Source organism: Siniperca chuatsi, linkage group LG6 (genome assembly GCF_020085105.1).
Source record: "Siniperca chuatsi isolate FFG_IHB_CAS linkage group LG6, ASM2008510v1, whole genome shotgun sequence".
Classification (NCBI taxonomy): domain Eukaryota; kingdom Metazoa; phylum Chordata; class Actinopteri; order Centrarchiformes; family Sinipercidae; genus Siniperca; species Siniperca chuatsi.
In genome coordinates this window covers 11,170,667-11,198,244 of record NC_058047.1, presented here as the reverse complement: position 1 = coordinate 11,198,244, position 27,578 = coordinate 11,170,667, and the positions used below count along the sequence as shown (strand labels likewise).

Here is a 27,578-nt window from a genome sequence, read left to right as displayed (position 1 = left end):
CAGGTGTAACTAATAACATTAATAATGGCTGCATACCATTTTGATTTAATTCCAGGGCCCTGCTACCGTGCATGCTCGCTCACCATCAGTACTTACCAGCATGCACGGATGGAATGGGGCTATTATTAATCTTATTAATTACACATGTACTTTACCTGCTATAACGAGTCAGAATTTCTACTGTGAAAAAGGTCTATTATCTTAAAAAGACACATATACAGTGTGAGTAAAGTAAAGAGTAAATATTGTAACAAAATGTGTCAAGACAGTTTTGTTTGCTACACATTTTTGTTACCATATGAGCCTCCAAGTTTTGACTGAAATAGCTATTTGCTCATTTAAAACTGATAAATTTCAGTTTTCAGAAGGTTCACCGTTGAGTTTTTGAACAGTATTTGCGCTATGGAGCAGGGTTTTTAGGAGTGGATCCCCATTTTGTTAGTACTGTATCTCTTGCACGGACCCCCATGCACGTGCTTGATATGATACACAGTCCTGCCGTTTCACCCTATTTCACTGATGGATAGTTGGTCAAGAAATATAGTAATGCACCAATAAAGTCAAGGGGAAAAACAAGAGATAGAAGGGCAGCTAAAGGTTCAGAACAGTAACAGTGTAGAAGCTGTTACAGTGTAACAGTATACAAACAGGATGTATACAAGCATCTACACTCTTTACATCTGTGTTTTTAAGCAAGCAAACATGGATGTAAACTGTGTCAACTCTGCAAACGTTTATTAGGCCTGAAGAATACACACAGAGAGTGTAAACTTAACTTTGTGCGTTTACAGAAAAGCTCCACAGGGCACATTTAACTTGCTTTTTTGGGGGTTTGATTTTGTGCTGCCAAGTGTCCCAGATCAGAATTTAAAGACTGCCGCTCCATGTAGAAGACAAACCCAGGGCTCCACCTATTGAGTGGGGCGGGCTTGGCCACATGGCCACAACATCTCAGTCTCTGATGAGCCACATGGACAGATATCTGCTCTCCAAGGGGCTGGGTGTGCCATATATGTTTTTAAGGCCACCGTTGTCAACCATTAAACTCACTGCCCTGCCTATCTATCACTCTGATTGATGGCGCAAGCACCCGACCATGTGTCTTCCCCTCTGCACAGCAGGGTGCTCCATACTGAGGAGCAGCAGCATAGCAAAATGCCCCTTTTCAGCCTTTCTGGACCAGATTAAGTATCTCTTACATGTCTCAGCCCTGTTTATATACAAGCACTGTTAGAGGCCCTTCTCTGAACCTTCATCTACCCTTCTATCTCTGTCTCCATCTTTCTGCTTTCAGACGCAAATGTTATCACAGCATCTGTACTGGCGCTGAATAAATACCTTGAGCTTTCACACAAACGTGCATTAGATTATTATCTAAGTCAGACGATTTCTGCCATTTTGAGGGGAAGGTTAGTTTACAGATATGCAGTTTATGTAAAGATACTTTTGAGGGAAATAACGTTGAAAAAAGGCCTCGTAACTAAAGTCAAATAACTGATCCTGAGTGCGATATCAGTTATTTGGTTGCTCTCTTTCAACATGTTGGTTTATGATCTTAAATTGCTGTTAACCCACTTCCTCTGTCTGTTCAGCTTTGCCCTGCCCAGTTTAGGCATCCATCATCGTGATACTAGTCATTAGCAGCGTGGTTAGAACAGATTGCTCACAGCTACATACATCAGACTCTCGAGGGCCCTGGGAAAGCTGGCTGCTATTTCTGATTCTTATCCAGTCCACAAGCCATGGCAGCTGGAATGGAGTGCATGGAAGTGTGGGATAGTGCTCATACTGGTTTCATGTCCTGTCTTCATCAACTGGTTTTCACCTTTTTCCCATGTCAGCAGGGGATACTGTACATCCAATTATATCCGACAGAAGCCAAGCATAAAAATCCTTTGTCAAAGCCCTGCAGACTGAGGCCGCACTCACAACTTGTCATGCCATGACGAAACCTTGTCCTCAAAGATCACTGAAATTCTGCCACATCATTGATTTTCCAGAGGTGTATCCCAGTATAAGGAAATTAGTGGTGTCTTGAAATAAAAGGGAAACGTACACATTAGTCGTATATAGCAAAATATATTTCAGAACTTGATGTTTTCAGTCTAACTGGGGTGAAAACCAAACTGAGAAACTTCATTAACAAACCAGGAGAGAGTTATTCTGGTAGATCAAGGACGTGCTGTGTTTTAACTGTGGAAACATTTCTGAAAACTTAAATCAAGTCCATGTTGAACCTTGATTGCTGCTTGGTGTTGTGCCACAGTTGAAATTCAAATATGTGTTGTTTTTTTTTCAGCAGCCTTGCAAACTGCCTGTGTATCTCACTTTTAGGGTAAATGTGACTGTAGCAGATAAAGGGACATCAGATACCTTCAGTCACTGTGATGATGATTGTCTCAGCGGGCTGTTGGCTCCTCATCCTCAGTCGATGGAGCTGAATTTACGAGGTCATCCGGTCAGTTAGGATTATGATGTGTTTGAGCCTGCCTGTCAATAAAATACCGTTCAATGCATCTGCCAGTCGGACAGCTCCATTGTTGCTGTTAATTGTGTGCATGTGGGGGATGGGGAAGGGTGGGGCGGAGAGCAGAGGAGACTAAGATGGATTCATTATAGATGTCAGTTTAGAGAGACACGTCAGTGCAGTTTCTATCACGCTGCTGTCAGCTCTGTCGACGGACTGGATTGAGTTATTTTCCAGATGAACACAAGAAGCACAAGGAAGCAATTTAATTTCATGCTGACAAAGTAAAGAGTGGTGACTAATTTCCACTGTATTTGAATTGTTCAGTCAATTTTCTTTTTCTGTGGGTATAGATATCTTTCTTTCTGTATATTCTACAATAAATTTCTCGCTGTGTGACCGATGTCATTCCCAGAAAGAAGCCCTTTTTCTTTTCGATTACCTCCATAAGCGTATTTGATTCTGAGGTGCTGAAGCCAAAATGTGAATTGCAAAGCACATAACCAGTAGCTGCTTTTAACAGTATGTTGTTGTACAGTTTTAAGCATTGATGAATGAACTAGCTGAAATTGTTTCCATTCCTCGTCCTTAACACTCATCATCTAGTGATGAGCCAGTGATAAACGACATGACTGAATAACTGCCAAAGAAAATGCACAAATAAAAACTCTTTCCACGTAAGATCAAAGGAAGGAGACGTCACAGTTTCTGCTCACATTGTTTGATTAGCAGGTGATCTCTGGAAAGTGCCGTGCAAACAGCAGCAAAGCAGAATCCCGAGCAAAGAGAAAGAAAAACAAGAACATGGGCTTGTCACTACAAGAATCTGATTGTTTTTTTTATTTTAGTGGTCAAGCACAACAGATAGACAGATGGAGTGTCATTTTAATATCTAGTTTCTCACCCAGTCTTTTTCAAGGAAACGAAGACGTACTGCACATCTGTGGTTTGATTTCTTTTCTAAAAATGTTCCAGTCTGCAGGAGTAGTCAAATTTTGTCACAAGGGGATTTCAGTTCTCCAGCTCTGTCAGGCTCATCATGCTCAGCAAAACCTGTAAGTTGGTTATGTTGAATAAAATAAATCTCAATATAATGATAAAAAAGAACACATAAGGCAGCTCTCTGCTTCTCTTCTGTGTCTTGTGACACTTGCATCTTTTGATGGTGACAGTGTTTTGTACCTAAAATAGTTGAGATATTCAGCAGAATCCTGGCTGTGTTAACTGCTCTCCCAGTTCTGTTTATGACCTTACTGTGATGAAGGTAATCAGATAATAGCTTCAATAGTCAGAGTGTAGACTTCAGCGCAGTAAAATTGAATTATGGGCCGACCCCACACTGTAAAATTCCCTCTGTTCACAGAAGAAACTGTGTTTTTACTGAGGCCACATTTACGTGAACCCAAAGCCAATGGACCACTTTTACAAACCAGGATTCAGTTTAGCCTTGACCTCTCTGTGAGCTTTTTCACCTAGAATATCCTCCTCCTCGAGGTATTTTGTTTCTTGCCTGGACCCCACACACTTTACAAAAACATTACCTAACAGTACAGACGACAAAAAGAAGGAAATTCATTAGTTGTTTTGGGCCCCAAAAATGTTTTTCCATCTCTGCTGAGAATGCCGTGACCTCTGACCTCTATGCTTTTGGGTTGTTTGTAATCTTAACATACTAGAAAAGCATTGAGATTCAACATTATAGTTTGTCTCATTACATTGGGACAATAAAATGTCATCTGTAGTCAAAACACACACTTTTAAGTAAACAATTACAGGCCAAGAGTAAATAACAGCCAGCACCATGTATTCCTTGTTCACTCATTCATATTCATCGCATGATAAACAGCTGACAGTTTACTTTATCCTGAGCATTAAATTAGGTTTGACTCATCAATCAACAAATAATTTTATGTCACCACTGCCATTTTGTCATGTTACATAGCTGTACTTTTCACATCTGTCATCTCAGGAACAACGGTGGAGCATAGCATTGTGGGATTAAAGTCATGTACATGCTGTGGCACTATATTTTCTTTGTGGGAGTACTGACGTGATGCTGTGCTGGTGGTTGTGTTTGCTTTGGTGCATTAATGACACTCGTCAAAGGGCTTTGGCCTGGAACAATGCAGTGTTTAAATACGGCTGATCATGTGTTCATGGGCCGTATCAAGACCCCCCCCTTCAACCCCTCTCTCTGCTAGCCATACTTTCCCTCCCCCACTGTCATACATACATATGAAAATGTGTGTGTGTGTTTACATTTTAGTTTCTTTTCAGCTCTCTTTATTTTTAGCTTTGTGAGTCTCTTTTTTGCAGCAGTAATCACAATTTAGCAGAGTTCATTTGATCTAGTCTTAAAAGCTGCTTAAAAGTGTTACACACAGCAACGTTACATAAATGAGACAGCAGCATTTTTCCATTCAAGTAAGGCAGGTTCATGCAAACAAGTTCATACTAATCTCTCTCATGAGAAGAAACAACTCAAAGACTTAAATACAAAGACTTTCATTAAATAAAACATGGGGAAGATTAAAAGTTCCTCAAGGTTATCACAGTCTTTAAAAGTGTTATAATCACATTCAAGGACTGAACTCGAGTCTGTACTGTAGCTACCTGTGTTGACACAACCAAACAGATCCACTCATTTCATTAAGGTCCTTGGCATAAACAATAAGAGGTAAATACACTCAGCCATCAGTACTCACAGTACAGTCAGTATTAAAAACTAAACAATAGCCTGAATAAGGAGATGAGATCTCACATCATCTGAAGCTCATGATATTGAGGATATATTATTGCTGCAACTTTAAGGTAAACCTATTTAAATATCCATCAGTCGGTATTAAGAGGAACTTTCCATTTGTCTTAGAGGCTGGGGCTTACAGCTTTTTAATAGTGCTACATGTGTGTGCATCAGTGTGCTGTGCAGACATCTCGCTTCTTCTGAGGAGCCAGTTCTACCTGAAAAATTACTTTCACAGCGACAGGATTTAAGTCAAACATTTATAAGAATTTACTAATGAGAAGTCACCCAGTCCTGAAAATTGTGCAACTGATTTTTGCACAAAAAGCAAAAGAGTTTTTAACTTTGACCCCTAGTGTGTTTGTGTGTACGCATTTGTGTACGTGTGTCAGCCTCACCTTAAGGTGATCGACCTGATTGGCAAGTGTAAGGGAGCATGCACTCGATACCCCGGTCTGCTCTCAGTTTTGGTTTTCAGTTGCAAAGCCTCTGTTATGTGCTATGTGACACTTGTGTGCTGCTGGCCTGATAACCTCCGTTTGCATTAATGGTGAAGTGAACCCCTCCCCCCTCACACACACACACATACACCCCTCCCTTACAGTATTACCTACCACCACCACTTTGATGGCTGCAAAGCTGCTGCAACAGGCTGCTATTTGGTTACTGATTATTTGCAGTATAAAACCAGTTTGTTTTCTATGTCTAAGGCCTGTTTATAATTTATCTGCAGACGGGCTGTCGCTGACCTACATACCCAGGCAGGGTGGGAAACTATCAGACAACAGTTGAACACTAAATACTTGTTCAAATGTGGCTGTGAAGTCTGAAGTCTTGGCACTTCAGCAGCTAACCAGACAGCATTTGGTTAACTTTCCACTGTCACCATTTGTCTCAACACAATTCTGTCTTTGATGCTAATTCTAAGTTTGCTACTACAAAAGGTCTGTATAACCTGTACTTGCGGCTCTCCATTATTGGTCTGAAAGTGTGGAAAAAGTTGCAGAGTTTTGTATCATTAAGTTTTAGAAACTCTGCAGCCTGTTTAATGATCTGGAAATTTGCAGTCTTCTAGTCAGCTCTGCAGTTTTAATGGGCTTTTTAGTTGCAGGGCATTTGGTAGTCATCTAGTTTATCTGGAGTTTTACTCCAGGAGGGGCCCAGCACACATACTATAGACATGAAAAGCCTACAATAACCACACCCACCTCATCCTGATAATGTATGTGTGTGTGTCTGTGTGTGTGTGTAGTGGCGGCAGAGGAGGAATAGCTGAGGGAGGGCAAGAGACAAACCGAATGAAAGGGAAACTAACAGAAGTTGAGGGACAAATGAAGAGACGGAGAGAAAGATAGTAGAATGTAAAAGACAGAAAGGAAAAATAGGTACAGAGAAAAGAGAGAAACAGATACAAAATGACTGATGAAAAATAGAGATGGAGAGAGATAAAGACAGACAGACAGCGAGAAAAGATATAATGGGGGTTGGGGAGGTGGCAGTGGTCTTGCTGGGTGGACAAGATCTTGATTGCAGCAGTTTGTCAGGACTGAAGCCTCCAACCCCGAACCCAAAACAGCTCTTGCTCTCCATAATGCAGCTGGTCCATTACCAGCTTCTGTCCGAGCCACAGGTTGACATGTTTTAAAGTGAATATATTGTATGAAGAGTGATGTGTACATTTGCAGCCACTGGACAAACCCTGTTCAGTGCATTTTTCTTTCCTTTTACTTCTTTTAAAAGCACAACTCCTGTTTTCCCCCCCACCTGTTCCTTTTTATTAAGTTTTTTACATCATGTTGTTTGATTAAGATGTACATTTTTATCGGTGGCTATGTTTACATGGACGTTGTTCTAAATTAGACAATATCTGGATGGAACTGGTTTCTTATGCTGCTTTTAGAAGTGTTCAATTTATATTTCCTTTACCTGCTACAGAGCACAGCCTCGCCTCTAAAGCATGTCACAGCATCAGCTTACTTCCAGTATTTAACTCCATACCAAACATTTCTGTCATGGTGCTAACATAGATTACCTTTTAGCAGGTTTCGTTCAAGCTGTTACTTTACAGCTATACACGTGAACAAGCGTCATTTAGCAGTTTGATGGAGGTATTTGTCTGTTGCTTTGATGCCTTTTATGTTTTAGCACTTTGAATTGCCTTGTTGTTGAAATTTGCTATACAAATAAACGGATCTTGCTTTGCAAATTGCTGTGAAAACTGCATCACGATTTGACAAAGGTATAAATAGGAAATCATCTTCAGGAATATTATTTGATTTAATTAAAGAATATTGCAGTACATGTAAACCCATTCATTGACTTTGTGTACATTATTCTATTAATATCTTGGATTATAATTATTATTATTGGATTGTATTAGGCTGTGTAGGCTAAAATCATATTGCTTACAGAAACCTGGACAAATTTTTGTAATTGTAAATTGTAAATACATAACACTTCCATATGCTGATGTGAGATGCATCACCAGGGATCTCTCTATCCCGAATATTGTCTTTTATCCCAGTTTTTACAAATGTTAAATTAAACTGTGAAACTAATCAACACAATACCTTTTAACACTGTAACGCTGCAGTTATATGTCTTTTAAATTGCTGTGAATGAACAATCACCACATGAGAATTCCAGCTTTAATAGTTCATTTAATGTTGTGTGGTGTTGCTTACACTGACGGCTGGTGTCATACTAGAAAAAGTGGGGGAACTGCGTTTTGTTAGGTCAGAATTTAAACCTTTTTCATACGTTCTGCTCACTAGATTACTTACATTCATAATGTATTTGTGCTCTCCAGTGTGCAGCCATGTTACCACATCTGGAGGACTGGGATCTGAGCGCTAGACAGTGCTCTCACCACGCCACCAGGGAAATATTTGTTTGTGTGATTAGGACGGGGGGGGGTCGAAGAGAGCAAATAAAGCGGCACGGGGGGATGGGAGTTGGGGGGTGTAATTTCCAAGATTTACGGTGCGGCACTTCACGAAATGCATGCATCCTGTAATTAAAGCTCCCCCTTTCCTCCAGCAGGCCTGTACATTAGCTGGCATCCCCCACCACCCCATCCACCTCAACCCTCTTCAGTCCAACAGTCTCCACCCCTCTGTTCCCCCAACCCACTACATAATAAGATCTTATAGCAGCTTTGTGTCACTAATGAGGGCTGAATGCCACAATGAGGGACAGTCTGTTAGTGGTTAGAGGCCACAACTGTCACCATCATACCAGACTTCAGCTGGACTAGCCTTTCATTTTCATTTTCTCCGGGCTGGGTTTCTTGAAGCGAACGCTGAAATCTTTTAGTACCTGACTGCAGTTTGGTGTTTTACTCACTGTCACTTATAGATGTGGTGGCAGAGTAGCTTAGTCAAGCTAGCAAGTCAATCAGAATTAATCTCAGTATACAAATTTCTAATGAAATGTCAAATGAGTGTGCAGTTTTTTAGGCATTTTATAGATTAAATGATTAATCGAGGAAATAATTAGCAGACCAATTAATAAAGAAATAGTCACTAGTTGCAAATTGTCTTTTTTGTATGCTGAGCTGCACTTATTAACAGTTTTTCAGTGTGGGTCATTTGTACATAGGACTCTCATTTGGTTGATAAAATACCAGAAAAGAGTGAAAAATGGTCATCTCAATTTCCTAAAGCCCAAGGTGATGTCTTCAAGTTGCTTGTTTTGTCCGACCAACAGTCCAAAACCCAAAGAAATGCCCTACAGTACAACATGAGGGGTATTTGTGGTTTGGCCTGCTAGCTGTGGGCTCTTGTGTCTGTGTAGTAGCAGTATGTAAAACTCCAAAACCTCACATAGACACTGCTCACTCGCCTATGTGAGCCTACATGTTAGCATCAAGTGTGTGACACACAAATAGACGAGATATCTCACTATCACATTGGCAAACTAGGCTCAATGGCCTCAGTGTACACCCCCGAGTGGGCGCCCCACTTTTACTGCAAACGTTCACCAAACTTTCCAGAGCCGGGGCCCCGCCAGCAGCTGGACCCACATCAGGTTCTCATCAAGCCAGACTGGTCTTTAAGTTTCTCTCTCTGTCATCTCCTCTTATGATCAGAAGGCAACTGATTGGTTTCTCCCGACAGATCTTTAAGGATGAATGTCCATTTTATTGTTTTTGTTTACACAGTGTGGTCATCTTCCTTTAAGCTATTCGATGCATCATTACGCTTTCAGATTGCTTTTGTGACAGCAGAACACCCTGGTTTTTGGTTCTCTTATGTCGGATCTCAAACATTTGTTGTTGTCAGATATATAATCACAACTTGTTGCTTCATCATGTCTCTCTCCTCTTCCTCTCCACAGCTGTATGAACTAGACAGAGACCCAAAGAGGAAAGAGTTTCTGGATGACCTCTTCAGCTTCATGCAAAAAAGAGGTATGTAACTGTGTGTGTGTGAGTGTGTGAAAGTCTGCATCAGTACATCACATTTGCTCTCACTCATTAAAGTAAAACCTACAGCCATTCAGTTTCTTATCATGCCATATTATATCTTCTTGCTTTATTTCCAGCCAGCGTCATACAGAGACTCTTAATAGTTGGATATAGAGAGGGATGATCTCCCCCCTCTGTCTCTCTCTGACATACGACACAGCACCGTCTACTCATCTTTCACTCACATGGGTGGGGTCTTTATTCATTTCGGAGATGATTGCTTTGTGGTTGCTCAGCCTCTCATCGTCCCCAGGCTATAACTAGAAGGGACATACCGTATCAATGCCTGGAAATGGATTGGTTTACTTTCCCATCCTGCCGCTTGTCCACACGGCCCTACCCACACTTCTAACACTACACACACACACACACACACACACACACACACACACACACACACTCTCTCACACACACTCACAAACACTGACTCAGCCACCATGCATGATCTTCACACTGGTGACACACACAACATCAAAACTGCAAACTGAGCCAGATAAATTTCCATTTCTCCTCATCCAGACAACTCATTGTCATACTTGGGAAATTGTGAATTGTGCAATATTGTATTTGCATGTATTGGCTGCACAAATGCCCAATGGCCTCATAAATACCAAGCAAGTCGACTTATGGCTGATTCAATCAGATCAGCGGGCCAACGACTGACGTGACAGACAACAGACATGTGCTCACAACTGAATAACCAGTACTAAATGTTTACAGTGTCAGAGCCACTGGCAATGGGCGGATCTGCAAAGTCTGCTCTGAGAATCTGAGAGCGCCATCTGCAGGTCGTACCGATAAGTGCGTCACTCCTTAATATTGGTCACTCTTTAATATGGATATCGAGGACTGATCATATTTTATGTCAAACGTGGGCCTGAAGATTGTGTTTGGGATCACTAATTTGATATAAAAACATTAATGAAGGCTTTCATTTTCCCTGCTGGGAAAAGGACATTTGTCACAGATTAATACAAAATTGTAGGTATTGATTAGGTTGTTGTCCGTTGGAGGACAAAGATAGTTTCTTGGACTGGTGAGTTAACACCACCCTCTTTTCTTGTTTCTTTGTATTTCTACTATTGTTTATTGTTTTGCACCAAAATACCAGAGCAAATTCCTTGTATGTGTAAACCTACTTGGCAATAAAGCTGATTCAAATAATGATGAATATACCTCAGCACCATATTTCTGATCAGCTTAAAACATGTAATTGGCTGGTAAAATGGTTAAAGCAACTCATACATTTCAGGGATGAAAGACACTGTTGCCTGTAGTGAGCTCTTTTCAAACATGTGTCAAATCCCAAAGATTCCCAAGTTCCCAGGAACCACCGCAGGAAGATTTTTCTGTCGACATGAAAAGAAATTTCCTGCCATGACAGTGTTTTTCTTTGTTTTTCTCTGTGTTGACGTTTTTCTCTGTGTTGACTTTTTCCCTGTGTGTGTGTGTGTGTGTTATTCCAGGAACCCCGGTGAATCGTATTCCCATCATGGCCAAGCAGGTCCTGGATCTGTACATGCTATACAGGCTGGTGACAGAGAAGGGTGGCCTGGTGGAGGTCATCAACAAGAAGCTGTGGAGGGAGATCACCAAGGGACTCAACCTGCCTACCTCAATCACCAGTGCAGCCTTCACCCTCCGTACACAGTCAGTACACACACACACACACACACACACACACACACATATACATGTGTGATCACACCTCCAGGTGTTTTTATTTGGTCTGAATTGTAGCTAAAAGGTTACTCAGTTACATTTTTGTGTTTGGTTTGTTTGGATTTACACTGTGGGTTTTACTGCTATGATGCTAGAATAGAGACCAACAACACAACTGATTTGAGTTTCTCTAACTTTAGATATCCACACAACTCTCATACCCATAATCCTTTTGTTCTGCTCAGCATGTGGAGTAGCTGGCTGTCAGCTGTCAGAAGAACAACAATTTCGTTTGACCAATTAACCCCTCTGTTTGAAGTCATTTCCTGTAGTTGGTTCAGAGGGCAGCACGTTCTCGCTCCTAATCAATTTTCACCACAGATCCCTTCTTTTGAGAATTAGACATTTTCAAGATTCTTGTGCCATTATTTAGTATCTCCTTCAATCACTTCAAGTTATTGTCCATCACTCTTCTATGATTTAAGAGCTGGTATGTTTCACTGTAGCCAGTGGTGATCTACTGCGAACACTAACTGGATATTTAAAGGGGTACTCCAGTGATTTAGTATTGTACTTCCATAAAGTAAGCAGAGATCTAGATATCCTGACTTTTAGTTCCTAGTATGGGTGAAACTCCAAAAACAATAGATCATACACTTCCCACAATCTTGATAGCATCTGTCATCTTTTTGCATGGTTATTGTCCATGTCTCTCAAACTCCATGCCCCAAAAGGATTTCTGTTAACAACGTGCTGTCTTTAAGGCCAAGCTTAACGTTTTCACATGCTGAGTAGTACTCCTCATGATGAGAAAACTGATCCTGATGTGTAAAATTTGTGGAATACCTCTTTAAGTTGACTAATAGCTCAGTCAACCCCAAAACACTTTGTATGTATTTAAGTTTTGAGAACTAATTGACATTTTCAGCAGTACATATATACATGGTGTTCCTTCCAGATACATGAAGTACCTGTACCCATATGAATGTGATAAGAGGGGTCTGAGCAACCCCAATGAGCTCCAGGCAGCCATCGACAGTAATCGGCGGGAGGGCCGACGACAAAGCTTTGGCAGTTCCCTCTTCACCTATTCGCCCAACGGGACGCCTACCATGCTCTCCTCGCCGAAGCTCCCCACGTCCAGTGTGGGCCTGACGGTGGGCACCAATGGGGCCTCGCTGACCCCCATCCAGAAGATCAAGAAAGGTGAGATTTGTGTATTGTGCTGTACTCACATCAAATGGGATTAACTCTTGGAGTCAGTGTTTGAAATTGAAGACTTGGAAGCATGAAAGAGGTCAGTTTGAGTCATCAGAACATTTAATGATTAGCTGTAGATTGTCCTCTTAGTTTTACATTGTTTAACACACATGAATGTAGGACTGTCGTGAGCTCCTGATTTATAGTCTTCCAAAATTGTAATCTCAATCCAAAATGACAAATGGGTTTTACTTGACATTACAATTGAAAATTGTGATGAAAAATGTGTTAAAAATCATTAAAACTTGCCTGTATCACTTTGAAATGAACATATCAATCCTTCATGTCAGGACGTTGGATAAAATGAGGGTTCAGTACCAAACCTGTAGTTTCCAAGCAGTATATTTACTACCAGAAAGCAGTCGTGGTGAATGGTATTTTTTATTTGCTGCCCTCTCTGTTGTAAGAGATCTTAACCAAAAGTAAGCAGTAACATAGTGTGCATCTTAAACTAGCTGTTCTGTTGTCAGTGTGGTCAGGGAGGAACATAATCTATATCTTGCCTGGATATCACCTCATGTTCAGTTGTATTTGAGTGTGCTTGACTCAAGTTCCCCCTTCTCAGAAGAGGAGGGAGGCCAGTCGCTGCCGGGGATCAGTATGTCTCGATTGCCAGCGGGGCCCTTGGCGGGTCACTCGGTGGCTGCTGTGCAGGCAGCAGCAGCTCAGGCAGCAATGGCGGCTCAGGTGGCGGCTCTGGAGCAGCTGAGGGACAAACTGGAAGCAGGCGAGCCACCAGAGAAGAAGATGGCGCTGCCGGCCGAGGAACATCACAGACTGCTGCAGAGAGCGCTGCAACATAACCTGCTGGCCATGACCGCTCAGATACCCATGAACATCCGCATCAATAACCAAGGTACTGAACACATTGTGAAGTTTCTGATCTATTCACAGGAGAACAAAACAGTCAGACATAATTTTCATGGTTTCACATCAGATGAAGAAGTCTGTGCTCCCCTGTGGGTTGAGAAAATTCTTTCACAATCGAATCAACATAAGATAAAAGCGTAGACCAGCTTTCTTACATCGGCTGAGTCTCAAAAGGTCTTACTTTAGCGAGGTTTCTAAAATGGAAGACGGTTGATTTTGTCACCACATTGATGTGAAATTAAACAGTAATTTCCAAATGTATGATACATGACTATTGGGGAAACCAAACTGCCCTGTCTTGAGAAAAGTAGATCTCATCTTTGGTCTGACAATTACTATTTATGTTTTTATCTCTGTTGAATTTAAGAAACTTACTCAGCCATCTATTTCTGTCAGAGTCACAGGTTGCAGCAGATAGGAACAGGGTCATTTGGGTCAACAGACATCAATATATGCATATCATCCACATAAAAATTAAATTATAACCCCTGGTGATTAATGACATTGCCTAAAGGTAACATGTACATAGGTAATAGAAGAGGCTGCTGGGTGCTGCCTAGAGGAATTTGAAAATCCATACTCATGTATTTAGAATCCCAATAATCAATCAGCACAAAGTGTGTTCTTCCAGAGAGATCTACCTGCTTTTCAAAACGCTACATCAGACCAGAAAATGTTACCATCTGCTCAATTTCTTGAGTTTTTCAAGATTCTTTATCAGCTGAAAAAAGAGACACTAATACACATCAATATTACTACATCACATCTGCTGCGGGCATTATTGTGGATTTTACATTTCATTGTTATTACCCCAGAATTTGCATGAGCTGGATTATACCCTTCCTGGCAGTTTGTATCTGAAGACATTCTTCTCATCTTACCACAAACCACAGCACCCAACAGTGAGGAAGTAACCCACAGCAGGCCTATATGTTGACCTGTTTAGCTTATAGAAGCAGCATGCATGCACACATATGTATGTGTGTTTGTCTGTGCGGGGATTCCCTTCTGCCAGAAGGCACTTTGATCGTATGGCAGAGTTTGTCTTGGTTACTGTCTATCTGATAGAACATGCAAACTGTTTCTCAGTACTGATCATACAGGTGACTTCAGAGAAATGTTGAATTGGACTTTTTTTTTGTTGCTTTTTTTAAGAGAGTATTGTGTTCTTGAGTTACTTTCGTTTGTTTTGCTCTTTTGGTTTATAGATAGTTAAGGGACAAGTCAACTCTGGACTAGTGTTACAAAGACACCTTGCAGTTTTTATACTGAATAAAACTACACTGTAAGTGATTTGGTTTTGTTAACACAGCTCTATTTTGTGGTTGTCTTCCTTACAGACAGCAGGCAGGACTCGGCCCTGAACCTCACCACTAACGGCACAAGCAGCATCAGCATGTCAGTGGAGCTCAATGGAGTGGTGTACACTGGTGAGTATCGCTGTCAAGTGGCACAGGAAGTCCAGCTGATCACTTCCTTTCTTCTCAGTTAATTTATACTTTGATTTAATATATAATCTCATTGAGTTGTTCATCATTATTTTTCGCATTATTTCATGTTTCATGTCTTTCCGAGATCAGAATCAGAAATACTTTATTGATCCCCGGGGGGAAACTCTTTGTTACAGCCGCTCACTATCACGTCAATGCACACAGGAATAGACGTTCTAACCAATTTAAAATATAATACACTATAATACAGGTAAGATAAATTAAGTACATCGACACTCTCGTGTCTGTGTGTTAAGCATGGCGCTAGAGCCAGGAGACGATTAGCTTACCTTGATCTCTCAAAAAGATATCTGCCCACCAACTGCTTAAGATCACTAATTAACATGTTGTATCTTGTTTGTTTAAGCTGTACTCAAACTGAAATGTAAAAAGAACAGTTTGTGGTTTTAGGGGGAGTTAAATGATGTAACTATTTCTTGGCGAACAACAGCCAGGTGCAGTGACTTCCCAGAGCCTTGTCACAGTATGGTTGAGGGTTTGGTACCATCAAGGGTAGTTTCCACTGGGGATTGGGGGGACATGTCCTCCTCACTTTTTCAAATCCTATTCTTGTCCCTCTCACTTTTATAGTTTCATGTTGATTTTCTAACTAAAATCTCTCTGAACATTGTCCTCTTACTGTCCAGACAGGAGAAGAGAGGAGTTTATAGCCAGCCACTAGATGACGCACTCCCCCTCCCCCCCTCCATTTCCTTTTAGTGGTTGCCAGTTCGTTGCACAACCTGCATATTTCATGGTCGAGTGGAGTGAGACTCAGACTCAGTCATATCAAGTGATGAATCTTTCGTGATAGAGTAATGAATTAATTTTGCTACATATAGCTATACATTAGCTATAAATGTAGGTTACTTTGTGCGGTGGTGTTTCATGTAACATTATCATAATGGTAATCTTAGGATAAGGCTAGCTAGCTTTAGGTAACCCTCTTTTCCCCATCATTTAATAATTATAGGGGCCCTATATTGCAACACTATTCGTAAAATTACATCTCAGTCATCCTTAGACTATAAGATATTAGGTCGATATTTACATTTTAATACAATCAAAGAGTACAGTACATTATAGGGATGCTATTAAAACCCACAGCGCTCCACATTAGACAGACAGCTACAGTAAAAGTTGAGGTTAGCTAGCGTTAGCGTTGTGTTGACCTAACATTATTCAAATTGTTTTCTTGCTGAAAACAAATCTCATAGCGGATTATAAAAAACATCTGAGCACCACACAGCAACAATGGCTACAGGTAGTAAGGACGACTGTATGATCATATCAGTATTTTCACATTTTTATATTAACATGAGTACTGTAGCTGTTGAGCTCAACACAGCTGGCCACATGGCTAGCTAGCCACAAGTACCTCAGCTGAGGGTCTCCAGTCACGTTTTGGGTCTAAACACTATAATGAGCAGATCTACAGTAGATCATAACTTTAATTTACCTTCGACATGACACATTGGTAAAATATCGAGATCCCACGTCCAGTCGGTTCTTAAAGAAGAGCGACCGTATTTTCATAAGCGGACCAGTGACTGGTTAATCAACTTGCCCTGCAGAAACTTGTACTGGCCCCAGGCCATCAGTTATGTTGGACCCTGGCCGACTTCTAAATCCCCTTTGATACACATCTTCGTTATAACGTTACATTGTTTGAGGAAACTATAATGTTAAGCAACTGGATGTAGCCATCACTAATGCTAACGTAGCTCCTCAGGGATTGACGCTGTTATTGTTCTAATTTTGACAATCTAACCGGTGACAACACATGACTGTCGGTTGTTGTTTATTTTGTTTAAATATGCAGAACTGTAATTGTATGGGTTGTTGTTGTTGTTTGGACGATTAAGCTAAGACAGCTAATATGTGCTAATGCCAGTGTCCGTTTTCTCCACACTAACTGGCAGCTATACCACGTGATACCAACGTCGTTATACTATTGGCTCACAACCCTTGTTAGAAGCAGGAACCAAACGTAAGACATCTCACACAGAGATAAACAAAACATTCATTTTGGACCCGTCAAAATTTTTAAAATGATCCATTCAGAATCATAATTTTTTTTTTAGGAAAAGTGATACTTTTATTCCGCACCTTTCTGAAAGCTCTGTGGATTTTTTTTATTTTTTATTATTTGTCTACATAAAAATGTTATCAATATAACCTTTTAACAAGTGGATGTTTCTGGGGCCACATGTAGCCTGAATGAAAGACCTGCAGACACTACTCAGGCTGAAATGAATATTCCCCAAAAATTATGCTAGAATCAAACTAGAATCAATCTTTTAAAGGTAACACAGTAAGGGACAGTGTCCTTTGTATTTATAATACCATGAGGCTACAACATCTATTTTGAAGTATCGGGTCTAAACTAAACTAAACATAATTTTAAATAGGGTTAGTGTATTAACAATACTGCACAGGTTTAAATATCAGTTGTATTTATGTATTTATTTTTTGTTATACTACCATTATAATTTGATAATTTTGTTACGCAGGATATATATATATGTATAAAAATGAGAAGGGGGGGGAAATAAGATAGATAGATAGATAGATAGATAGATAGATAGATAGATAGATAGATAGGGTTAGGGTTTGACTGTGATTTTGAACTTTAGAGAGAGCCAGGCTAACTGTTACCCCCTGTTTCCAGTCTTGGTGCTAAGCTAGGCTAATCGCCTCCAAGTTCCAACTCCAATCTTCTCATCCAATCCCAATGAAGTGAATAAGCATATTTTCCTAACAGTTTGAACAGTTGCTTTAAATATTAAATAACTTTGGACAGAACCATGCTAGCTGTTCCCCCCTGTTTCCAGCCTTTATGGTAAGCTAGGCTAATCTCCTCCTGGCTCTAGCTTCTTGTACTTAACACAAAGACATGATCTTTTCATCTAACACTCGAAAGACAGCAAATGAGTGTATTTCCCGAAGTTTTAATTTAAATTGGAGATTAAATTAAACAGGCATGCTTGGACTCAGACTTGGTTTTCTAACCTTTATTTTTGGGTTTCTTATATCTGTTCCTGTCTAGGCGTTCTTTTTGCTCAGACAGCAGCAGGGTCCGGTGCATCTGGATCGTCCGTCTCCAACAAGACAGTCAGCAGTCGTATCGCTCCACAGCAGCAGCAGAACACACCTACCTCAACCTCAACCTCCAGCAACTCATTGTCTTAACAAACCCCCAGCCTTTCCCCTTATTTTTTTAATTACCACTCTAAGTAAAGCCAAAAATCAACCTCATTTTCTACATAATCTAAGCCAAAAAGAGAAGAACCATAAACTGTACAAAAAGACACAAACTGAAACTCAGATCACTTGAAGTACACTATCTCAGGTTTTCTTTCACCAACTCACCTCTTTTGTTCTTCATAGCCAAAATGATTTCGGATAAATAATAAGAAACATCCCAACTGAGAGCCAGTATATGCTAAACAAATATGTATGCACAACCTATGAATTATTTATTTCTGCATAAATGTACAGATTATCGGAGAACAAAAGAGAAGGTAATAACTAGGAAGGGTAATGCACTGTTTACACACACAAACACAGCTACTGATTGACAGCGATATTTTATCCTCTAGGGGAGAGATTTTTTTATTTTATCTTTTCATTGTTGTTATTATCATTATTGTTATTCTCTTTATTGTGTTATATCATTTAAATCTTTAACAATCCTCTCACTGCAGGAAAAAAATCTATATATTTAGAATTCTATAAAAAAAAAGAAATTATGAATATCCTCTATTTTTAATCAGAAAAGCTTTAAAGGTATATGTTGTTTCTTCAGGGCATATAACAATGTACCGTTGTGACCTCATTTTGTGTAAAACCTTATAACCTTATTCACATGGCAGCCATTTTGGATCTCTGTGTAGAAGAGCGAGTGCACGTGCAAGTCTGCGCGCCTGTTGTGTACCCAGATACACATCACATCGATGCCACAGATTCTCCAGACAAATGTAAAACAACTGGATCTCAAGAATCTGCAAGGATATTGGTTCACTTTTTAATGCATGTGGTCCATTATTGATCGCTACCAGAGTCTAGGTAGTAGCTAAATTAGCTAGAATGCTACATAGCTGACGTCCCTGCTGAATTCAAGCAGCTGTTGTGGTTCTTCTTCCTGAAACAGCTGGCTATTATTTTTTATCTAAAATCCTCACCTGTTTGTTGACATAAGGCCAGTTCAGTGTATATCTATGCCAATCTTGCAGGTAGTTTAGTGTTCAAAATGGCTGTTTGTATGAATAAGGTCAGTTGTGCAGGTGGGAAAAATGAGCTAAAGCCTTTTTTTCCCCTCGCTGCACCTCAACACGCTGGACTTTCTGAGCCTCAGCGGTGTCCACACCGACTGTTCCTGTTGTGAATAATACACGTTTTCGATTGTTCTCAGGTGTCCGTCTGCTCATCGCTTTGTACAGTATCTCGACAGAGCATTGCTTTTCAACATCTTTGTGTGCAGAAATTTTTATCTTTTTTTTTTTTAAACTTTGCCTTCTAGTGTAGTGGTTGTCTTAAGGTCAGATGCATGCCTGTGTTTGTAGATAAAATTGAAAATTCAGGAGTGAAGCAGGAAAACTGTGATTTCCTGTCTTAAATTAACAGGAGTCATGTATCCACTAAAGCCTTGTCATTGTGGAGACACTCACGTGGACAATCAGGTGTCAGGAGGTGCTATCTGAGCTTCAGAAGAAACATAACCGTTATTTCAGCTCATATCTGATGTTTTGTTGTTTTGTTTTTTGTATTATAGATTACAGATGCTTTTATTTTTTGTTTACGCTTTTCTGTTTTGCATGACTTGGTGCTTCTTCTGATCCAAGTGCTTCTTATCCTGTGCTGTGACAAGGACAGGGTCAGACTAGCTTGCCACTTGTCAAGGATATAACAGAGAATATCTTGTGATCCTCTGACAGGTTTTAGATGTTGCTTAATGTGAGCTCAGAGGTAATCATAGCTGCGGCTGAGCGCTCGCTTGTGTCTTAGTGTTTGTACACTAACACTCACTGCCGTTAGATTTATAAAAAGTTAAATCACCCTCAGTGGAGAAACCATATCAATCATAAGTAGCTGTGTCTCTGCATTTTGAAGTAGATCAATCATTCAGCTTTTTGAACTTTAACCTGTGTTACCTCGCTGGACTGTTTGCTGTTAAAGATTGTTACTCAACCCCCCGACCCCACCCCTACGCAAAGCAGCCTCATTCCTACTGACGTTAGGAAGTAAATCAGGCTTTGTATGTGGGTTCTGTTCTGAGGCCTTAACACAGCATGAGATGACTGGAGAGCGAGCAGTACCTCCGTCTAATCAGTTTTTACTGTTCCAGTCAAATATCACCAGATGGTTGTCGTGGCTTTGATTCTGGACTTGCTTCTCTGTTGGAAATCACCACCAGCTGCTACACAAACACTGGTCAGTTTTGAAAAGTACTCTTTATAGTCAGCCAACAACTCTCATTCAAGAACACATACAATCATTAAATACTGTACTTAAAGTTTAGTAAAATAGTGAGAGTACCTCTTGACACAAAGGAGTGAACTGTCCAACCTCACTTGTTTTATTACTTCCTAGAAAAGAAAAGTGGAGCCTTTAGCTGGATTTTTAAAAAAGTTTGTCAGAGGCAGAGACAGGATCTCATTGGTTGAGTTGCGTTTCAGAAAACCACAGTTTTTCCACAGTGACAAAACAGGAACTCTGTCATTATCAGAACCAGCCTGCGCCACCTATAGGCAAGAAAAGTAAGAGAAGGGGCAGTTTTGACTTTCAGATGTAGATATTTTGATGTCACCACCTACAGGCAGTGGGTGCTACTGCTACAGTTTTATGTGTGTTTAAGGTTTTACATTTTCCACTCGTACCACCTGTCAGCTAAAATAGCTATTGTTATTACCGGCAAAGTGAAGTTCATTAAAGTAAGTAATAATAAACACAATCAGGTGCGAAAGTCAGTATAAGAGATGTGTGAATGCAATGGCTGATATGAGGCACATGTTAAAACAAAAAAGGACAACGCGGAAAAGCGAACAGAGCTTGGTTGGAGGTGACTGGCGTCTGGGCAGGTGGACATAAATAACTGAGGAACACTGACCAGATGTTCCCAGTTACTGCAATGCCACCTCAGCTGCACCCAGCCAAGGACTTGCAACACACACAAACACACACACACTACACAGGACCGTCACACTATTAATAAATAATAATGGAGAATCATTGTGTCATACTAACCTTCAGTGGTTATTAAATACTCAAACAGAAACATAACTCAGCTTTTTTTCATTAATCCTTGAGCTTTGTCAGGCACTTGACTCTCAGACAAGTGAGCTTAAATGTTAATTATTTGGAGAAAGAGTCATTATTTTACAGATCATGTGATACAATCGAAGGCTCCAGAACAGATACTCAGTGGGCCTTGTGGTGAGATCAGTTTTGAGTCTCAACAGATCTGTTAGTTATTTCAATAGCTCCCAAGTTTATAGTTCAAACGCCAAATACAGAACTTGTAACAAATCTTGTTTGGCCAGTTTAAAATAATAAATGTCAAACCTCAAACACTTTAACTTGCTTTGCATCAGTGTCACTGCGTGTGTTCATGTTCATAGGTTTTAGGTGAGGGTTCATGAAGTCTGCAGGTTAGCGAGATTAAAGCTAGTTTGAACTTGATGTTATCTAGACTACACGGTTTTCTGTTTATTTATTCTCTTTGCCATACCTGCATTTTCTCACAGGGTATCAGTCTAATGCTGATCACAAACGGCAACACTTTGGTGTCGACCACCGAGGTTTAACTCAACCAATGAAATTGTTTGTCTGAGACTCATCTGCAGAACTGAAAGTCCAGTCCAGAGATTACAGCTTTCTGTCAGCAGCCTTTCAGAGGTGGGCGATAATACAAAAACATGTTTAAACCAAATGTGAATGGCATTTATGCAGTTTTGATGCAGTCTGATTGATCGGGCTCTCAGTGAGGAAGGAGGAAGGCAGTGTTTCTACAGTGAGAAATGTGGGTAACGTGAAAGACACACTGCCTTCTGGCTGCTTCCTCACTGTGGACATGTGAGTCGTGTTGAGAGTCATGTACAGATGCACACTAACGCTGAACTAGTTTCTTTGCATTTGATAGACACGTTTTATCCAAAGCATTAAGCAATATGGCTACAATCTGGGTCTTATTGTTATAGTTTTGGCAACAACATTTTTTAAACCACTAAAAAAACCTGCTTCATTTATCAATCTGTTTGACTAGCCAGGTTACGTTACAGTTGTAGTGAATTATTATGTTGTGAACTCACTTTGGTTTATATCGGTTGGCTTTTATTAGTTGGGTTAAAATTAGATTTGTTCTGTAAACCAAGTGAGGCATGGATTGGCTTAGCATGGTTCAACTTTTTTCTGGAAAGCGCTCAACAGTAACTGCAGAAACAGTGAAACACAGAAAAAAGGGTTTGAAGGCCAAACTGTGTAACAGATATATATGCTGTAAAACCTTTAAATTTATGGCTTTTATGCTGATTATTAATCATTACATGAAACATAGAAAATACAGTATCTACAAATAAAATGTTTTTTCTTCAGCTATCTTGTACATTTTAACTAATTAGCTAGTTAAATGAATTCATCTTTAATTAAATACATTTTGAACATGTGATTTAAATGTAGCTTAGCCACATGAAATCACGTGACTTTCACTACAGTTAGAGGCTACAGTGACGGCAGTTACTGCTGCTCTGCTAGCTAGGCTAGTTAGCATTTAGCAGGACTAGTTTATCTGGTGTTTCTTTTTTCTCTCCCATTGTGACTTAAGATTTAGTTGTTGTCTTATTTATATGGTATAACATGCTCAGTTACGAAGATTTTGGTGCATCAAAATAGATTTTTCAATTCCAGGAAACGGGAAAAAGTGAGTAAATTAGCTGCTATTGCATCAGCTAGCCTTAACTAGCCGGACTGCAGTCAACGCAGTTTGGTTTTTACATCTGTTTTATAGTTCTTATGAATTTTCCGTACTTCTGTGTTTTTACCACAAAATGTACATTTGATGGTATAATAATTTCTATGGCAAGGAAAGATGTCAAAAAGTCAGATTCTGGTCTTAACTCAGTATGTAGTTACTGCGTTTTGCCTTAGTAGGGCAGCATAGTCTCTACAGTAATGGTGGTGTATACATGCTATGCTAACCTATAAATATATAACTTGGCCATAACTATGACAAAAAGACCCAGGGTGGAATAAATGAAGAAAGTAATTCATTTTAAACTCATTTACATTTTAAGGTTGTCTTTCACCTGGATTCCTCCGTGTAAGCAGATGCTACTGTAAATTCCACATATTACGATGGAAAAGGATGTTTTTGCAGTTTGGTGACACGCTGAAAGCCCAGAATTTCCCTCCACGCCTCTCGCTCTCTCTGCATGAGTAGCAGATGTCACAGTTGCTGGTAATGGCTGACAATCAAATAGAGACATGCTGTGGCTGAAAGCATTGGTTTGAGGGGGGAGGACTGCTGGAGATAGCAAAATTCAATCAATACTGATCTAAAGGATCAACATTGCTTTTTTTTTTTTTGATTTGACCCTGTGACCTTTTGGCCCCTGAGGCAACATTCAAGCACCTGCCCCCTTCAATGGATCCATGTTTATCGTATATCTATCGACCGGCTCTGTGAGATATTTGCATTTGAACAGTGGAGGTACTGCAGCTCGCTCGCTCTCTATCTCTCTTTCTTCAAGGAAGGTTGGCATCTTTTTAATTGCGTGATAGCGACAATCAGGCGACATTATGACAACACTGTATACCTCCAAACACTCTGACATCCCTTCAACCACAATCAAGCCCTGTTTCTACCTCAAGAACTAAAGCTGGCAGATTTCTTTGCTTCAGCCACAACAGAGAAGCCTGTCAAAGGCTGCGTTCATGCAGGCAAACCTGATCAAAATGTTGTTGATGCTAGTTCATAAGACTTCACTCTGACTTATGAAAGAGATTGTAATGACCACAGGTAATCAGCCATCAGCTTAAACTCTGACTCTCACCTTTAATCGATTTCAGTTGTGCAAGGGGAACCAGAGATGTCAGTTTAGCTGAGGATTCAGTCCAAGCTTCAAACTCTTTACTAAGAGCTCCCCTCAGTGGAAGGTTTTGTTATGACACACAACCAGTTCAGATTTCCTAAATGGAAACACAAAAGGGTGTGTATGACCATTTACAGCAAAGAATGTTCAGTGTTCATATTTTCATTTCCTTCCAGTGTTTCCATAGTTTTATCTTTGTTGAGGTGACAAAGCCTCTGAATACATTTAGAGGAGTAAAATGCTCCACTGAAACCAGACTCAAACTTAGTCAGTAGCTCATAAAGGCATTCACCTAAAGAATGTACTTACTTATTAAAAACACAGTAAACAATCAATAATCAAACATCCTGTCTTGCCTGTTTCTCTGTAGCTGTGGTCGGGCAGGTTCCTCCATATCAGAGGTAGCTCATATCTGATATTTTAAGAAACATTGGAACAGTGTAGCTGTGAAAACTGTATCAGTCTTAACACTTAAGGTTGTTCTGAGTTTTGAAAAGAGTTTCTAGCAGATTTTGGTTCAGACTGATAGTTTTTCTGAATGCTGCCAGCTGCGTATATGTGTCTGTGGGTCTGCAGCCGCTTTCACTCGTAGAGCGTAGTGGTTTTAGATTAGACGATGCTCGCACAAGACTTTGCGTCTGCAGGCTTTATTTGTTTGTCAAAGTTACATTATTGTTGTGTGCAGTCAAAAGCTTGGATTGATTTCAAAAGTGTGCTTGTTTGGTGCATTCATGTGCTGTTGTACAGATCGGAACAATGACTTAGCTGGACTAATTTTCATCATATTTTTAATGCAAAACAAAATTGTGTGTGTCTCAGAGTTTGATTTCCCGACAATATTGGTATTAAATGTGGTGCTTTTTGGGGGCTGACTTCCAAATCTAGCAAGTCGCAGCTTCCAATCAGCACAAACCCTCCGAGTCCCTTGTGGTTGGCTTGCTCGCTCTATGTCAAAATGTCATAATGTAAGAAATTCACAACTTTCAAGTGTTTTACCTTTTTAAATATTGCTGCTTTTACTCCCACCAGAGCTGTAGCTTAAGAACCTCACTAGGCCAGAGTGTCTTACATGGAGAATTGACTCTGACTCCTGTTCCCACATGTTGCCAACATGAAAATTCTGCTGCAACATTTACAGCTTAAGGCGCATGTGGGTTCGGGGATTTTGACTGGACTTCACCACTGACTTTACCTCCATCAGGAGGACTATGGACAAGGAAAATGATGAGAAATAACAAGATGCCTTCTGCTGTGACAATTGTATGAATTAACCTGTATTACTAAGATTCATTAAATAGAATATTTCTGAAATGTGGCTTTTTAGGGCTGTAAACTATATCATGTTTATATTATTTGTTTTATTTTTTTTGCTTTTCTTTGCTTTTATAGTGATTATTAATATAGTGATGATGATGATGATAATAATGTGATTTATTTTAGGGAAGCATGTGATGTGTGTGGGGGCTTCACGTGTCTTCAAGTTAACTTCAGAACTGAAACAAGGCTCCTGTCTTTTACAACTTCTCAGGAAAATCTACCTCTACCTCCAGTTTGATGCATTTAACCCGGCGAGGGCTCAAGTTAAAGTTTAGTGGGTACACAAAGAGGGCGTGAGGGCGGACACCAGGGTCCGAAATGAACTTCAACATACCAGTGCAGTACTTAAGATATAGTTATAGCCTCATGACACACGTGAGATTTTATTGAAAACAAGTTCTGTGGTGTATTTATATCATTATCTTGACAGGAAAAAAATAAATATATATATTTGTCACCCTGCTGAACTGAGAGGTTCATTTTGGACACTGGGGTGGCTTTCTCTGTCTCTGTGTTACAGGCTCGTAACACTTCTGCTGTTTAGTTTATTTGAGCATCAACAACAGGGAACCTCCAGCTCAACAGCTAACTACTACTAGTACTACAACAAGTACTGCTTCTAGTACCACTGTTAGTACTGCGAGTCATTTTTTTCAGTCTGTTCTATTCATGTTTGCTTATTCCTCATTTTTCTATAAATGATTAAATTTTTTGATGAATGGGATGTTTCCCGATAACCACGGTAACAGTGAAGAGGCGGCGGGCAATACAACAGTTTTTTTGTTTTGTTTTTTCTGTTTTTGAAGGGTGGAGAGCTATTCTTGCCTATTTACTCAATATGTGTTTGTGTGAATACTTTTATTTTGAATCAGAAATTAATAAAATATCACCTTTCTTAAATGACACCAGAGCTTTGGATATTTTTTTATGTATCCTAAGATAAATTAGCAAACCTGTTTATCAGTATAATCGCAAATGATATGTTCCTTCCCTTTTTAATTTGTTAGCTTAACTACATCTGTAATGAAAATGTGTTAATTATTTACTCAATAACATTGATGCTGGCACCAAAAAGTAACTAACCATTTAAAGCTCCACATCAGCCTTTTAGCAAATTATTTAACGGGACTAAAACTTTTTACAGCCTCTTCTGCATAATGATGCGTTAGCCACCAAATTTGACTGTGAATCCAGAAGTCCTACATTTACTTTACTAACTTAATCTTTTAATTGTTTCAGTTTTATTTTTTGTCTTTAACATGTGTACTCGGGACTCCCTGAAAAGCAGAGTATATTAATCTGGTAGAATAAAGTAAAATGAACTGTCCAAAACCATATATCACAACATCAATTTAAGTTTAAATTACAGGAAATAAAATGTGATTTAAACAGAATCACACTCAACGAAAGGAAGGGAGGAACAAATATATTTGTGCCAATCACATGGGTCATATACTGTATATTAGTATCCTAAAAATCTTCCAATAAAAACATTAATAGTGGCAAGAGGTGGAAGAAGTATTCAGATCCTTCACTTAAGAAAAAGTAGCAAGAAATATTATGAGAAAAATGTCACTCCAACATTATTATTATGATATTAATGTAATATTATTACTGAGGCATTATTGTACCAGCAGCTTTTTATTGTTGCAGATGGTCGACATGGAACTCATTTAACTTCTTCATTGCTGGGTAGTTTATAGCAATGCATTGTATTTTATGAGCTCATTATAGGTTTTGTGTGTGAAATCTGAATCTGCAAACTATACTATAGCTTTTTACTCCACTACATTTATCTGACAGCCATACAATATTCAGATTGAGATTTCACAAACAAAGCAGACGATCAGTTAAAATATGATGCATTGTTATAAAATAAAATTTGCTTCACCTAGACCTACAACACCAAAGCACTGCTTACATGTTAATGCATCAATTATATAATAATACAGCACTGACAGGGGCCATTCTCCATAATGAGTACTTTTATTTTTAACACTTAAAGTACATTTTGTTGCTAATACTTCTGTACTTTTACTTAAAGTACTCATTATTTTTGAATGCAGGACTTTCACTTGAAATTGAGTAGTTTTGTGGTCGGGTATTGCTAAATTGCAGTGGTGGAAGAAGTACGTTGATCTTTAACTTAAAGTAAAAGAAGCAAAACCACAGTGTAGAAATACTCTGTTACAAGTAAAAGTTGTGCATCAGA

General features: G+C 39.6%; 1 protein-coding gene across 3 annotated transcripts in view; it reads left to right on the top strand.

The window, feature by feature from the left end:
• arid3a (AT rich interactive domain 3A (BRIGHT-like)) overlaps window positions 1-26,271 on the top strand; it is a 49,741-nt gene extending 23,470 nt beyond the window's left edge. For 2 of the 3 annotated variants that reach the window (XM_044200527.1, XM_044200526.1), the window contains exons 4-9: window positions 9,549-9,621; window positions 11,145-11,328; window positions 12,299-12,546; window positions 13,166-13,456; window positions 14,811-14,900; window positions 18,010-26,271. In XM_044200527.1, the coding sequence (XP_044056462.1) occupies window positions 9,549-9,621; window positions 11,145-11,328; window positions 12,299-12,546; window positions 13,166-13,456; window positions 14,811-14,900; window positions 18,010-18,152 (1,029 nt within the window). In that variant the 3' untranslated portion in view covers window positions 18,153-26,271. The remainder of the gene's footprint in view (window positions 1-9,548; window positions 9,622-11,144; window positions 11,329-12,298; window positions 12,547-13,165; window positions 13,457-14,810; window positions 14,901-18,009) is intronic. The other variant, XM_044200528.1, reaches the window with a different exon arrangement.
• The last annotated feature ends 1,307 nt before the right edge of the window (window positions 26,272-27,578 follow it).